This window comes from Nanorana parkeri, unplaced genomic scaffold (assembly GCF_000935625.1).
Source record: "Nanorana parkeri isolate BGI_ZX_2015 unplaced genomic scaffold, ASM93562v1 scaffold220, whole genome shotgun sequence".
In the NCBI taxonomy this organism is placed as follows: domain Eukaryota; kingdom Metazoa; phylum Chordata; class Amphibia; order Anura; family Dicroglossidae; genus Nanorana; species Nanorana parkeri.
In genome coordinates this window covers 1555620-1573162 of record NW_017306488.1, presented here as the reverse complement: position 1 = coordinate 1573162, position 17543 = coordinate 1555620, and the positions used below count along the sequence as shown (strand labels likewise).

The following is a 17543-nucleotide window of genomic DNA, read 5'->3' as shown; positions in this document are numbered from 1 at the left end:
ATGGGGGGGGGGGTCTTTATTGTATTCTTAAGCTGGTAATACACTGAGTTTCGTCCGGTTGTTGATGAATCGGCTAAAATTTGCACAGTGGGTGCCTGTTGGCACCCTTCCATCAAAAAATCAAAGAAGACAAATGGAACATTTTCAGGTGAACAGTGACAGCGGCCAATTGGCTGCCATCACTGTGCGGGTATTCTGACAGCGGCATGGGCGCCAGGCTAACAGGGACTGTCAGAATACAAAGAACACAGGAATTTGTTATACTTTTTCGCAGAGAGATGTACATATTTAAAATACTCTGCAAGAATGAAAAGGGATTGGCAAAAAGAATGGTTTGGGCAGATTGTGGGAAGTATGCAACATCCCAAGAGCAAGTCAATTTCTGGAAAGAGTGGTGTCCACTTGCTTGAACATCAACCCACTAACTTCTGCAAGATCAGTGAAAAATAAGGTATTTTCAATGTGCAGTTTAGCAGGGTATATCATACTGTATGGGATATTCCTATACCTCAAACGCTTTTTAATAGTAGTAAAAGTGGTTTATCTTTGGGTAGCGATGGCATTGCCAAAGCAGGGTGGTAGAGGGCACAATAGAACATGGGCTTGTCTTTTATTAGTGAATACTTTAGTGAATGACTGCTTGCGAACGTAGTTTTAAGCCAATTCTCAGTAAAGCCCTCAAGATTTCTCCCCTCTGCCCCTGCCCGATTATTCTACCGAAGTCAGTCCTCTAGGTCTCCAAACCTAGTTTTAGATTTTATTTAAACTCTTAATATCTACAATGTCTGTGGTGATCAGATTCAAAGTATCCCCAATAGTACTGATTCTCTGTTCAGCGCTGGAAACGGTCTAATTTGGTGTAGATCCTATTTCAGGTCATCCTTTGTGGTCTTTATATGGCAGGTAAGAGAGGCTAGCAGTGGCCTTCGTTATTTGAGTGAGGGTCCTGTGCTTACTCTGCAGTATCTGTAGTGAAATCTGGGAGATAAGATTCCACAGGCAATGCTGAATCCAAGGGAAGTACATGTGGAATTTTAACAACCTTTGTTGACTCACCCAGGAGCAAAGATCGTTCAGTGCTTCCAGAATGTGCTCCTCAGATTTTCTGCGCCGTCTTGGCTGCTCACATGGCTATATTTTCCAAACCTCTTATCCAGGCTTTTCATAGATGTCTGCCTGATTTTGACTAAGGCTGCACAGCTCAGGGCATAGTAGAGTAAGCAGAGAGAGAGCTCTTTATAGAGGGGTCAGAATGCTGCACAATGTCTTGCAATATGAGTTGATCAGGATGGAGCTCTGAGCAAATTGCTGATCACATCCCAGTATTCCGCCATCCCACCTTTCATCTGTGTATATAGTGTTTAGCTGAATTTCAGCTTCAAAAGATATGCTATAGGACTGGGGATCACTTCTAGAATACATTAGGGTTTTAAAACTATAGCCATCCAGCATGCCGCCCTGGTGACACTTGCTAGAAGAATCGCGAAAAAAAGGAAGGAAAAAAAAATTTCCAGAGCAAAATTTTTTAGCTCCTTACGCTAGGCTAAAAACTGGAGACTTGTAAGCGGGTGGGGGGTTGGACAACCAGCAGGGGCCGCCCCTAGGCTGTCTTTTTGTTATGTGCCCAGTGTCCTACTCCTACTCTGTTGCCCTATGTCCTTCAATGAACGGGAGAGAAATATGGGCTGCCACTGCTGACGACCTTCTGAAATTATTCGCCGTTTAGCAGAACCAGTGGCTTCAAAACTTAGGACTATTTTCTGCATACTGGTTCTTAGTTAGAGATTCAAATTATGGAAGCTAGGTATAGCAAATACACTTTTCACAGTATTTCGCTGTGTACAGTCTTTTATCCAACAAGTGATCCAATAAGGTGACCGAAATTAAACATTGTAATTAAGACCATGCATGTCCAAAACAATGAAGATTAACCACTTGCTGACTGGGGTGTTTATACCCCCTTCCTGGACAGGCCATTTTTCAGTATTCAGCGCAGCAGTACTTTGACTGACATTTATTCCTTCATGCAACGCTGTACTGAAATTAATTTTATACCATTTTTTGGGGACAGATAGAGCTTTCATCTGGTGGTATTTAATCATCAGCCGCACACAATTAAAAGCGATCGGGCGTCTCTACAGACGCCTGAACGCTTGTATGTAAACAGCCATTGCTGGCTGTTTACATTGAAAGCCGATTTCCCGTTCATGCGCACCGCCTAGCGGCGGGCACGAGCGGGAAGGGACGTTTAAAAACGCACACCCGCATTCACGAAGCCGCTGTCCGGCCATTTAATTACAACGGCCGGATAGCAGGTGGTTAAATAATAGTGTGTAGAACAGAACAGCCAACTACTGACGTAATTGCTAAAAGATTTTATCATGTTTTTTACAGAGAGATTTCAAAAATGCATTTTTAAACTATAAAATAACCGAAAAGTCAAACAATTGTTTTAACACTTTGTTGACTACTAGCCTTCAATCAATTTCAAGCTCTTGAAAATCGCACAGGATATCACATACCATTTTGGAAAAGCTTGCTACACAAACTTCGTAGTTTGTATAGCAAACTGCCTATGCCCATGATTCTTACAAACAGTTAAGGAGTAAACATTTGCCAAAAATTGACAAAGTAGACCTCGTGCTGCGCAAAAGGATCAGAAAGGCATGGCTCCTCGAAGAAAGTACTGTGTCGATAGAATAGGAGAAAGTCGCTGAACAGACACAATTAGACAGGACAACTGATTCTGCCAGTCCGAAAGATGGAGATGAGCGATGAACTGCTAATTGTGATAATTTGTCGGGAACCAAATTTAAAACGGTTCAAGCTAGAAGTAAACTTTGGATTCCCAAAGATTGTGATGAGGGGAGAGTGGTTAGATGTTTTAAGTAATTTTCAGGCCTAAAATGTGGAATATAACATGGGTGCAAAAAATAGAAAAAAAGGCCTCAGTCATGAGGGGGTTAATCTTGTATAGAGTAGCGATTACCCCCACATGTGCTGAAGTTGATTTCTGCATAATACCTTGGCATAGCATGACCAGTATGCAATATAATTTCCAGTGAAAGTAATCACAATTGAATATGGAATGTTAAAGTATTCATACCCCAGTATAAACTAAAGGCACCATGGAAAGTTTCCAAGCTTTGCCTGGTCACACGGCACTTAACATACAAAAGGCATGTAAAAATGTAACTGGATTGTTGATTGACCTTTTGTTTTCCTTTTTTTTTAACCACACATTGAGCAAGCACATGTATCTTAAATTACCTCAGAAAGGGTGTCTGCAAGTAGTTCTGGTTGAACTAAGCTTATTTTGAGTCAACTGGCATCAGAGAGCCTTCAGACCATGCTATATAGGTCTCAGCTGCATGGAGGGGGCCCCAAACTTTACAGGCTACTTCTGGGTTGTCTGAATGCATGCATTACATTTCAAGATGTAATAGATTATTGCTTATGCTGTGCTAAGTTTTGACTACCTGCTAAGTTTATACTTGCACTGGACTGCTTATATATCCTAATGTGCACTGTAGGCGCTGTAAAACAAAACTATGCTTTGCCCGAGAGGCTCGATCACCCTCATTTCCAGCAGCACAAAATTATTTTTCCTTTGCCTCGCTTCCTCTTTGTTTAGCCACTGGGGGGGGGGGGGCAAGGAAAGGAAGCCCTGTGTAAGCACCCAATATGGAGCTTCCTCCCCACTTCCCATTTGGCTAGAGTGGGCCAGCCACCAAGCACTTGTGCTGTCACGAGAGGAAAGGGAGTGATCCACATGCTCTGCCATAGCGAACGTACCAGTTATTTATCTGCTCTTAAAGGCTAAAAGGAGCATTGGGAGAGGGGGGGAAAAAAGACAGCAAAGACAAGTATGTGCTGGAGAAGGATGAAAGCACACCAGCTGCTTTGCCCAACATTAGCTGCTTATACTTGCCTTCTCTTAAAGGCGTAAAAGGAGAACCAGTGTGTAATCTCCAAGTCGCTGGCTAGAGCTTACACAGGGCTAAGGGCTCCCGCCCCATCAAGTGACACCACTGTTGCTTGGTGGTTGGCCATTTAGGCACTCAGCGCTGCATGGTAGGAGGGAGAGAAGAAACAGGTTTACTTTAATTTATTACAGGTAGCTGAATGGTTGTGGGGGGAGGGGATTGTGAAAGTAAGAGTATATGCCATGTGAGGAAGATTGAGGATCAGGAAATTTAGGTGAACCTGTATGGCAAAACACATGTTCACAATAAAAAGGCACATTAACGTGCACTGACTGGCTTCTGGAATCAACATTACCAATTATGCATTTTCACAACTCTAAAAGCCTCACCTTGAGCGTGGGTGTCTGCATGCCTGGGTCACTCTTCGGCCCCTTTCTATCTCCTTTGGATGAGGCGTACGCTTCTCAGCAGGAGTATCTCCATTTTCCAGGCTAGACGGAGCAACATCAGTAGAAATGACATCTGCCAAAATAAATAGATACAATTCAAATATCTGAATTTAAAAAGTTAGAACTTCACATAGCTTTATATTACAAAATATGTATTATGTATGTCTATTACACTTCACACATTCAAGTAGAACTTGCCTTTACCATGCATTCATGTCTTGACCCTGTTAGCACCCTTATGACCCTATTCTTCCCTTGTGCCTCTTCACATTTGTTTTATTTTTCAGTTTACCTACCCCCCTTCTGCCTTTCTCGTTCCTGTTATCTATATCTCAGTATCCGATGGAGTCATGTGTGTATGTATAATGTGTCTCTCTCCTCCACACACTGACACAAGTCCCCACCTCGGGGCTGTAATGCTCTCCCCCTCCTTTCTAACTTAATCCCATGATCTCCTCACGCCTTTCCTTAAGGCTTTAGGTCTTCTCTCTGCATTTGCATCTCCCTAACTCACCTCAACCTATGTGCTCTAGATTCCCTTTTCATTTCTCCGTTATTCATCTTAACCTTTTCTAATTTGTTACCATCACCCTACCCCAGAGTAGTTTTATTCCACTATCCATTCTTCTCATTAGCACTCTTCCTGTCTACTGGCACTGTGCAACACACTACTCCATGTACAGTTTGTGTGCCTGTGCTCAGGGGTTGTTTGTGTGTGCATCAGTGCACTGAGGCCAAAGAAGCCAGTCAGTATTGGCCTCTCTAGACCTGCCCATGCATATACATATATAAAGCCGACAATGTTTTTTTTAGTTTAGGTTTTGAAGCAAAATTACAGATACACACATGTAGATCAAAAAAATGTAATCACACGGATTACAGTAACAGTCATAAAAGCGACAGCTAGATCATACATTTTATGGATGAACATAAATTACAATCATCGATCAAGCGCAGGCTTATCACCCATACACATTACGGATCACTGTAAGCAGAATCTATGTTTTTTAATAGAATAAATGAGCATGGATTGATTTTAAGGGTAAATATATAACTTGAGAGATGTTGCAGGATTATGGTGAGCCCATTGTCCAAAAGCTGAAACCATGCTCTATGGTTCCCGAGAGATCATATTGGTAAGGTACATAAACATAAGAAAATAAGATATGGGATACATGAATAAAAGTTGGACAAACTCAGTAAGTAATAGCTTAATTAAACAAAAAGCATTTCCAGATTAGCACAAACCAGGTAAGATAATAAAAGGAAGATTGCATGTCAAATAATGAAATAGAACGGATGTGTGTATACGACCATTCTCAGGTACAGCAAGCACACAGTAGTGGAAAAACACACTATTCAGTGCCACTGCAGCACAGGTATGGTTAAAACAGCCAATGATTTTTTTTTTTTCATTGTGGGTGTATGTGTAGAAATTGGTGCCGAAGCATATACCTATATAGTCAAATATCAGGAAGTTTGCTCGTGTCACAGCTGAGTGTATGTGTGGGGGAGGGTAGAGGGCAGACAGATGGTGCAGTGATGAGAGGAGGGAGCAGGCATTGGATTCCAGGCACAGGACTAATTATAGCTGCCCTCCTCCCAGAATGCTTTGAGGCAGAAAGCACTCAGCCAGGGAACCACATCCTGGCAAAGCATTCCCTTTCCAGCCAGAAAGCCCTGCAGACCTTGGCATTCTGACCATCCTCTTTCCTGCCTGAAAGCAGCATGTGACAGTGTAACCCTTGAGGTGCTGGAGCTGTGCACAGACAACCTCCTATTTGCAAATCCCGTATATTGTGTTCGCTGCCATCTAATTCAGCTCCCATGTAGTCAGAAGTACTGCACAGAAAAAGAAACCGAGATTTCTGAAATCTACGTGTGTCAATGCAAGTGACAGCACAACAGAAACATTTTCTAGCGTGGTACCTAACCTCTTCACTCTGGTACTGCATTAATAGTCTTTGTAGCTAAAATTGGGCCAATGTGCATCTGATTAGTATGGAATATGGTGTGCAAGCTGTGGAACTAAAATATATACAGGTTACGGCTTCTAAAATAACAGGCCTACACGTGGCGACACGTTACAATTTGCTTGTACGTTTTAGATATCTACCAACAACTATGCAGTGCAGGGGCCTTCTTGATTGGATATAAAGGAAGTAGGTTGGCTTGATAAGCCCTCACATTACATAGTTTGTTTTTTTATTGAAAAGGACAATAGGGGGAATTTATCAAAAGTGGTGCAGACAGAATCTGGAGCAGCTGTGCATGGCAACCAATCCGCTTCTATTTTTCATTGTCAGAGCTTGAACAACTCTGGGCAGAATAAAAGTTAACCCTTGCTGATCCTTGGTCCTGCCTGGCTGCTAGACCAGTGTATTAGACCTGAGGGTGCTATGAGACATTTCCCCGCCGAAGCGTAGGGGGAGAAGATGTGAGTGATCTCTGCTGCAGGATCAAGGCTTGGGTGAGTATATCTTTGTTTGGTCCCCTAGAGAAGACAAAAAAGCAGTTAACCCTTAAAGTGCACCACTGCAACGGTTGATTTTTATTCCACCCGGAGTTCTTTAACTGAACAAACTGAAGAGAGAAACTAATTGGTAACTATGGACAACTGATTTGGTCTGCTCCAGTTTAGATTAATTCCACGCATTGTTTACAGATTGTATTATGATAGACTAACGTCAGAATCTTCATTGTGTGCATACAAATGCTTACATTGCCCTTCTTTTGAAATAAGCACTTGTTCTCCATGTCAAATTTCCTTTAGACTGCAAGCTCATGAGGCAAACTCATTCCAGCTCTTGTTTCGTCAAGTATTATATATGCTCTGCTGCCCAAATTGTAAAGCGCTGCGGAACATATTGGCACTACAGGATTCAGTCAGGAGAGGTCTCTAGAAAGATGGCAGTCAGTATCTGCTCAGCTGTCATGGACAGCTACTTCTTTCAGCTTTATACAACACCTCTTCAAATGCAGGGAGATATTTTGTTAAATATGTACTAGTTGAAGTTTTTCACCTGCACAGGAAAGTTTTCATGGAAGTACATGCCAATTTCTGGCATTTGAGCGATTTGGCCTTTGAAGTCTCCAGACTAAAATAATCTTATGAGATAAAAATAACATTGGAATGGTGAGACAGATGCAGGTAGCAGATTCTTCCTTGCTCCTGAGGGATTTGTGCACGCCAGTCTCTTGATAAGTCACAGAGAGAAAAGTTGACATGTGGGTTCCCATGTATTATAGATCGAGAATGACCATGAATGGCCACACAAATGTTTATTAGAATCACTGTGTTACTGTTGAAAGATCACATCTCTCCATGTTGCAAAAGTGCAGAGAATCTATTCTTCCCACCAGATGTCTCTCTTTGCTTCTTTTCCCACTACAAAGGCCTGCACACTAACTCCTTCCTTCCCTCCCTTTCTCCTGTCTGTCCTGTCTCCTGTCTCTCTCATCCTTTATTTATCTGCTTCCTCCTGTGTGCACAGATTAGCTGCTCCCCGCTGGATCCGGGATCTGTCAGACAGGCAGATAAAATACACAGCTACAAACAGAGAGGGGGTGTGCAGATACTCAGCATCATTATACAGCTCAGCGTGTGCATTTTCTGTACAGATACTCAGTGCCACTCTCTGTTCTAACAGGATGCCGCTGTACCGGGCGTTACATGAGGTAGGGCAGAGGGAGCAGGAGCATGTTGCCTGGATACCGAATGTGGAAGTGGGTCATGCAGCAGTGGGGACACAGTGACATCCGAACGGGGAGTGCTCACCATTAACCCGTAAGACTGCCATGGTCTCCTCATATTGGGAAAAAACAAAGTTTAAGACATTCAGGTAAAACTCTTCATGAAAAGTAAAAACATTCATACACAATTTGCATAATATCTGGTAAGATGTCACACAGAGCTCCCTTAACAAGCAAGATGGGCAAAGGGAGTTTCTGTCAAGACAACTCTTAGCAGATACCAGAAAATGTTTGGGAAACACATTTCTATTCCATTAAATATTCAGAAAACCTACCCTGTTTCCCCGAAAATAAGACCTACCCCAAAAATAAGACCTAGTACTATTTTTGGGAATTGTTAAAATATAAGACCTACCCCAAAAATAAGACCTAGTTGTGACCATTCCCAGGGCCGGTGGTGGCCTAAGGGGGAACTTGAAGAGCCGCAGGAGAGAATTAGCGGTGCCAACGAAGCCAGCGCTAGGGGAAGCAAGGCGGTACCGGAGGGAGCAGGGCCGCATAAGCCGAACCCTCCTCTATAGCGCCGGCTCCTGTCACAGGCGGAGTGATACCAAATGCACTCTGCCTGTGAGGAATCGATAGTGAAAGTGCGCTTCGCTCAGTCTGGAGAGCGATTGGTTACCAAATTGCTCTTACCCCTGATTGCCCAGATCACACTATTTTTGTAGATGAATAAGTGTGGATTGTTGTACATTAACAAAAAATAACACCTACCCCGAAAATAAGACCTAGTGTGTTTTTTTGAGCCCAAAAAAATATAAGACAGTGTCTTATTTTCGGGGAAACACGGTAACTTCCTCCTCTTCCAGTCCACCCCAGTCACAATATCAGTCCTGTTATCAGAGGCATCTTTTGCCGATGACCACTTCCCATTAAAGATTACCTCTAACGCTTCACACATCTTGAGCTTCCACTGTTAACAACCCACTTCTGTTTGGCGTACACAGGAAGACTGTTTACAAGGTTGCATACGGCCGTTACCATAAATTTCAATAAAACAGCCCAACACAGACCAGGTGTCATCTGTTCATTGATGCTTGCTTTGTAGATATATGACCAGTGAATGATCACCGTGCCATGAAGTCAAGGGTTAATCGATATCTGCTGTGTAGAGGGAACACAGAAACACCAAGTGCTGGTTATATTTAAGAGATGACTGCATTAAGAACTTGCTTCCAATTGTATGAGAGTTTCCTGCAATGAAAGCTTTTCACCTACTTTTCTATGGTACAAGGCTTTGTGTGAGCAATAACTGCTTAAATGTACTGAGCATGCACAGCGGTCACTTCCATACATTTCTGGTAAAGTGCAAGAGGAGTTTTCCTTTCTACTGTAGACAAGGTTCACTTGCTGTAATCCATCTTGGATTCACTGTAGGAACCATAGCACAAAGGCATGAATATACCAGGTGTGTGGAGAATTTAAGAGGATTGATTTTCCTTTCCGATATCTGCTCAGCCCTGGATTTTTTTTCTTCCCAGACTCTGTACATCTATAGACACATTATGTGCGCAGGAAGCTTTTATTCCAAGCTGTCTCTGGCTGGAAGGTGACAAGGTCACATTCTCCCCAGAGCTGACAGTGACATCATTTGACAGGGGAGGAGTGCTGCTGACAAGGTATTGTGTTACCATAGGTACATAACTGCAGTGTTCACAGCCCAGCAAGGGAAGGGTTACGTTGCTATGCTCTGCAGGGTGCTTTATGATGCAAAGCTCTACTGAGCTCTCTGTGGCAGGAAACTGATTGCAGCAAAGGAACTGACAGGAAAGGGTTACACATTGTCACACTGCAGTGAATGGTCTCTCACAGTCTGACCTCTCTCAGCGTAATCAGTTCACTGATTCGGACTCTGTCGGCTAGAGATGGGTATGCTTGCTGGAGATTTCTAAATAGAGAGCAGATGGGCCCCAGCATAGCTGGAATGGCCAGTCATAGCTGACAGAGAGAACAAAGCCACAGAAGCATATTTTTCTAAACAGAATTTTATAGCATTTGCGTGGCTAAAATGCTCATTTTGATCAAGACACGCCAAAATGTCTACACTAATGATCTCTGAGCTGCAGTCTGCAAACCACGTAGATGGACAAATAAGGCACTTAAAAAGGTGCTGTGGTTGAAACATAAGATTTCTACTATTAATTGTTAGCATACCATATAAAGGTTGAGGTATAAATAAATCTGCTTTTGCTCTTCACCTATCAGGAGACCGATCCTTGCTCAATTTGCATTATCCAGGTGTACTGGAAAACAAAATGACACTGGGCTCATGTTATGTGTGTACATATAGACATACGTTACCTAACTAGAGATGGCATCCCTTTTTTGCCCTAGGTTTTTAAGCAGGGGGGGGGGGAATGCACAAGTACCCATGTATTATTGTTCAGTAAACTGCACTGAAGTCTGAATTTGCATAGAACTTTAAGCTGGAATATAGAAAAGCAGCCACTTAATGAAACTATAATGTGCAATAATAAATGTTAGAAAAATTGTTTAGTGCTTCTGAAAAAAATCACGAAACAGAACTTACTGAACATGGCAATTGGCAAATTCATGGCCTGGTACTTTACACATGGTGCAGCAGTGACATCATTAGATCCTCTGCTTCTTTCAACAGAGGCAGGAGCTCATTTATGGATGGCCGTTTCCAAATAAGGACAACCATACATGATATGGACAATGGAGACAACGCCATTCTCAAACCAACCATAACAATCTATGATTCAGCAGTACGTGTACAATTAACCATTTCTATCTCTCCTTGACATGAATAGACCAGGTTCCGAATGACAAGAGATCTTCCAACTTATTTAAAAATCTCAGTTAAGAAGCACTGCCAGGTAGGGATACCCCGATACTAGTATCGGTGCCTATACAGAGTAGTTGGGCGAGTGCTCTTACTCGACCAAATGCTCCAATACTGATCCCGACACCGGAACTTTAGGTCAGAGGGAGAATTCACATGGAGCCGGCTTTCTGGCCAATCAGGAAGCCGACTCCATGCTGTTTTGACGGCTAGATGCTGATTGGCCGGGGAGCCGGCTTTCCAGCTAATCAGGAAACCGGCCAAACAGCATGGAGGCAGCTAACCGGCCAATCAGGAAGCCGGGCAACAGGTAACGACCCGCCTCCCTGATTGGCCGGGAAGCCGGCTTCCCGGTTAATCAGCATCGAGCTGACTTACTGGGCAACGGGTAATGACACGCTGCTCGGCTTACCGATTGCCCGAGAAGCCGGATCCGCGCTACCAGAAGTACCGGTATCGGAGGGTACCGAAATATAAATATTCGTAACCGAAAAAACAGTAATCAATGCATCCCTACTGCCAATGGTTGGAGGAGACAGGATACCTCATATGGAAGCACTACATGGCCTGAACTTTACTCAATCTAGACTAAGTTAGAATGGAGGCACCATAAGAGAAGGCTCAAAGTGTATTAAACATTGCAAATATAACTACAAATACATACACGTGTTAGAACGTACACAATATAGCTGTCTCTAACTCACATTCTTGTGTTGAGTCCCTAGGTCCCAGCTATGTACGTCAGTGGTTGGTCTTCTGGTTCAGCTATTATTGACTTTTGATTTGGTGGAAACCTGGATAATTTGCATGTGTGCTTAATTTTAAGATTTCAATTAACTATTTTTGATCCTTTAACATAAGATGCATTCAAAAATGGCAACATTCAACCCCCTTTCCTTACTTAGTTTCTTGATGCAGTATTTATTTTCAATATGACAGGACAATGGCAATATTGAAATCAGTGCCTCTATTGCATGCTATTTTGTTGGAAGTCATTTTACCTTTTACCCAAAAAGTCCATCCCACCTGACTAAATAGCTTCAATTTATTACATCAAAAATCACAGTATTTGAGTAAAAACACACATCATTCTCTCAAGAGGGTTGACATCCACTTAAGTGAATCTAAACCAAAAAACATAAATGTATTATATTGCAGCTTATTTGCCCTGCAGATATGGTGGCTACTTTAGTTTTCTTCTTTCAGCCCCCCCACTTATTTTTACCTGGTATTCCGGCTAACGACACCCCTCCAGTCCTAGCGTGACAACGTTTACTTATGGTACTGAAACTATGAAGGGTGCCATGATTTTCACACTAGGTTGCTCTCTAAAGGTGCCCATACACTGCACGATTCTCGTACGAGAATCGCGGGAAATCCCGCGATCGTACGATAATCGTGCAGTGTATGGAAGGCGTGCGACCGACCGTTTTTACTGTATGGTCGCACGACTTGTATTTCGAGTATGTTCGAAAACCAGCCGAGAATCGTATTTTCGGCTGGTTTGAATCATGATCGAGAGATAACTGCCGAACGGGCCGGTGTGCGCACGCGCACACTGCCCGTTCAGCATTGCAGTCATCGGAAGCCCACCCCTCAGGGGGGGCGGGCTTTGGATGATCGCAAGTACGATCTGCCTGTCCAAGATGGGCAGATTGTACGTTTTTTTTATTACTTTACAACCCTCGCAAGACTTTTGTCGTAAAGTGTATGGGCACCTTTACTTTGGACTACAGACATGTCTGCCTCTCCATTACTATTTGTAGTTTACAGAAGTGAGTTTGTGATTTAAGTTCAATTGCCAGGAAGTGACAAGGACACTGAATTTTGCTAAGATTAACAGATATTTTGTGTACTTGCTAAAGATGTTTAACATGAAAAGTAAAACTAATGCAGCCACTGCATTTAGGGACTGGTAAGCTGCAATTTTTGTTCTTGGGTTTAGATATCCTTGAGGGCAGGCTCACACCTAGACGTTTGCAGTTTTGCAAATTTTTGTGCGTGTTGAGCGTTTTTTTTTTGCTTTTAAAAACACGCATTTCTCCCTGCATAGAGATGTCTATGGGACCACAACCGTGCGACATCCCGCTGAAAATAGCTCCTGCAATTTTTTTTACGCAGCAGGCATTTTGTTACGCGTGACTCAACAATAAGGTGTGAACATTCGTCATTGACTTCCATGGAAATGTATGTTTTGCGCATTTCGCATGACTAGATCCGCACGTAAAAATGCTCAGGTGTAAACTAGGCCTGAAAGTTAGCATTTCTAACAATGCTTAAGGACCTATTCACACATGCAAATGGGGTCGGATCACAAGAATTCTCCCGTAAAACGAATGTGATCTCCTGCGGGCGGGAGGTGCTGTGTAATCCATGACAGCTGCTACTATCTGCAGCTATTTGCAGGATGCACAAGTAAATCACACAGCAAGCAAATTATGTATTAAGTTGCACACTTAGGACATTTTTAACCTTCATAATAAATCAGTAATTTAAATTAAATTGTTGGTGGGTGAGTGGGGAAGGATTATAACCCCACTGTCAAGGTTTTATTGCCATCTGTGTCCCTGCTGGCAAGACCTACCCTTCTATTTGTCCTGGTGCCCATTGTGATGAAGACAGAAAGTAACATTTTTTGCAATCCTGCGATGGAGACAACTACTGCGGTGCCAACTGTCGCATCTGAAATATTTCCTCACTTTCTGTTGCATCTCTAGGACAGAATCTTTATTACAGTACCACAAACTGCAAGTCCAAAGCCTGTAGTGAAGGATATCCTTGCAAAGATGCTTGTCATGATATAGGAACACAGTGATGCAAAAGGTGCCATACACCTGAAACATGTATACCATACGAGCACAATACAAATTCTTAAATTTACTGAAAATGTTAGCGTAGTGTAGCAGCAAACTGTTATAGCTTGTATGAGCGCACATGTCCTGCCACCTTGTGCTTTTAGACATGACATACACAAAAATCCTCTGTGATTTCTATTATTCTTAAACATTACAGTAGGGGGCACAATATTCCATATGTATAGGTGCATGCAAAACCACATTTTCAGTGTAACAGGAAATGTGCATATCATTAACTATCAATCTTTATTTTGCCTATAGGTGCAGTCATGCTTTTTTTTTCACAAAGTGACTATTGTTTGATGGTTCAGAGCATGAAAATGCTTTGATAAGCAGTTAAAGACTTATACGCCATTGCTTATATTTAATGGTTATTCTTTAGTCAGTATGCTATGGTACAATCATGTCTACTCCAGGCAAGAAACTTACAGGACTTATGAGAGATATTTTATTTTGAGATTCTCTTTTATCCTGCACATATTGTACGTTTAACATTATGTAAATCTATTTTTTAAAAGAGATTTCTATTTAGAGAGTGATTTAGTGAGGCACAGATATACACATTTGCACATCTCACAGCATTTCCAGCTATGTGCGATATTCTCGAAGGTGTGAAAAAGAATGGAGCTGTACACACTATGGTTGGGTTTACAGAGTGGGTGTTTTATTCAGCAGATAGGTAGTAGATAAGCAAAGTAGTCTTGGCTTACAGAGATTACCAAGGCAAGTACTCCACAGATTCACCGCCGTTAGGAATGATTTCCAAGTTACCTAAAATCTGCTTTGTAACAGCTTGCCAAATAGTGAGTATGTGATCAGTGGCTCTTATCTTCTCAATATCCTGCCACAGGAAACTTTAAATCACCAATACAGGAGTGTACGAGTCTCAGAGAAATGCATAGTAATTCTCTTTTTATCAATATCCTATGAATATAGGATATTGATAAAAGATTAGCAATATCCTATAAATAAAAAATTGACAGCAAAAAAATATAGCAGTGCTAAAATACACATGAAGAATGGATGAAGATGTACATGGTACCATGTGTGCTTTGTCTACCGATATTCCTGCCCTCTCCTTTATGTATTGCTCATCCTTTATATAGGATGAGCAATACAAAGAAATAAAGAGTGCAGTGACATTGCCCACAGGTGAACTAGTTAATGGTCAATTCAACATTATGCAGTACAAAACAAGGCAAATGACTCCTCAAGAGCTCACCTGAGCGGGGCTGTTCAAAGCTAAACTGAATAGTATCTTTCTTTTCACACTAGAAAGAGCACAAAAATAAGCTGCAAGGACAGACACTTGCAATATATATCCGAAAAAGACTTCAATGTGATAATATTGCTTACAACATAACCAAAAGACTGCCAGTGGCGGAAGGTTTTTCTGCACTGCAGACAGAAGTAGCAATTGCAGATTGTGCAATCCGAGTCAATGCAGATTCACCAAGATGCTGTTAATTGCAAATCAATACAGGTGTTGGGAACTGATTGTGAAGCAGTACTGCAGGTACTAACTACTATATGCAAATATATAAATATCTTAGAATTTGTGCACTTGGCATTACTGTGTTGTATTTACTTGCAAACAAGATCTAAACTGAGGTTCACATTGATTGTCTGTCCCTTAGCAATCTGTTACTGAAATGTTTTACAATGCCATACATTTCTGATGTGTGCAAGTGGAATATCACTATAAGGCCCAATAAAATTTCAGTTTAAACCATCTAAATACATAGCAGGTCCATCAAAACAAAAACTGTAGAACCAGCATACAATGATCTTCCAAAGAAATTCAAACTCATAGCTATGACTAAGGCCGAGTAAGGCAGAAACGCGCCAGCAGTTCTTTGTATAGATGCATGTGGAATAAAGTTTGAATTTCTTTGGAAGATTATAGTGTGTTGGTTCTACAGTTTGAGCCTATCAAGTTCAAACAGATGCCATTGATACAGGTAACGAGTGCAGGACAGAGGAGCCTCTGAAAGAAGGAGGTACAGGTCTGTCAGAGCCAAAACTCTTGCTTGTTTGTAGGTGACCAAATACTTATTTTCCACCATAATTTGCAAATAAATTAGTTCCAAATCAGCCAATGTGATTTGTCTGGATTTGTTTTCTCATTTTGTCTGTCATAGTTGAGATCTACCTATGATGCCAATTACAGGCCTCTCTCATCTTTTTAAGTGGGAGAAATTGCACAATTGGTGGCTGACTAAATACTTTTTTGCCCCACTGTATCTATATAGATCTATATATAGATCTATATTATATATAGATAGATATACACACACACTCAATTCTGCTCCCACCTAACCTAAGTTTCACCTCAATTATCCAATCATATAAAACCAAAATCCCTGTTTACATATTTCATCTGCTTGTGATTTGATAAATTGATGTGAATATTCATAAAATTTATTGTGTGAACATTCTCAACTCCTCTAGTAAATCAGCCATAATATATACGATTATATCGCACCTCCCAAAAAAAAAACTGCAAGGAAAACTCCAAGTAGATATTTAAAAAAACAAACAAACACCAATTTAGGTATGTTAAAGCCAAAATGGTTTTTTTCTGTCTTGGAAGGGTTTAAACCCGTCACTTAATTTTTTTGTTTCCCTTTGGGGTGATTTTCTTTCACTTCCTGTTCTGGCAATGCAATGGGAAGTGAGCGCAAGTAAGGGAACTCCCCTCCTGGACAACTGTCACTGGTGCCCCTAGAGGTACCCTTGCCTCTTGGCTTGGTGACAACTGTAAAATCTTGGATTATCCACCACTTCCTGCGACAATGATCACCCGAACAATAAGGTACTGTTCGCGTTGTAGAACGCAAGCTCAATAGTGTGCATTGTGTAGGGGCGGTACGATGCATTTGTTAACTTTGAATAAAGTAACAATGTATTAATTTTATGCATGGTGCATTGAATGTAGTGGTGTGCATTGTGCAAAAAATCCAGTATGCATCCATATGGTGTGAATAGGGAGCACCTGGTGTGAACGAACCCTTAGAAAATGTGAATCTATATAGCAGGGGGAAAAAACTTGGACGGGGGTAAACGAGTTCCCATATATACAATTAAAACTATTTAGTTACGTGTATTTAGCTTTAAGGGTTCATTCATGCCAGTAGCATTGGCTTGTGTAAGGCTGATTTGCCTAAAGCAGTCCCAATGCAACATGGCAATTTGTTTCATGTCTTGAGTTCAGTTCACACCAATGCGCTGAACTGATTTACGCTGAAACAGAAAATAGGACGTAGCATTTTCATGCATCTGGCGCACTTTAACGTGTCACAATGTGTTGCAGTGCATATTCATGGTATATGCACGGTAACGCATGTAGAAACAGCAGTGTGAATGTAAAATTGCATGCAGGCGTGATTGTGTCCACTGGTATGAACTCGGCCAATGGATGTCTACATATGTCTTCTAGTAATGGTTTTATGTCTTTCTATGCACAGCAATGTGGTTAAGGTATGCTAGGGCACCTGATTTCTGCATACATTAAAATGGGGGGAAAAAACGCTGCATGCTGTACCATTGAAAACAATGTTGCAGAACTTTTCGGGAACAGAAAGTGTAAACAGTTTCTAATTGTACCCAGAACTGATGCAGCAAATACGTTACTTTTATTGTGAAAATGCACATAGTTACTTTACATGTTAAAGAAAAACACTATTATAGCTTAACAAATGTCTTATACTTCTAATAAGTCAGCTAAGACCCCGTTCACATGTAGCGACATACC

General features: G+C 41.6%; 1 protein-coding gene across 1 annotated transcript in view; it reads right to left on the bottom strand.

The window, feature by feature from the left end:
- Window positions 1-17543, bottom strand: part of AHDC1 (AT-hook DNA binding motif containing 1) — an 85352-nt gene that overhangs the window by 52904 nt on the left and 14905 nt on the right. The window contains exon 3 of the mRNA XM_018555961.1: window positions 4316-4479. Within this exon, the coding sequence (XP_018411463.1) occupies window positions 4316-4479 (164 nt within the window). The remainder of the gene's footprint in view (window positions 1-4315; window positions 4480-17543) is intronic.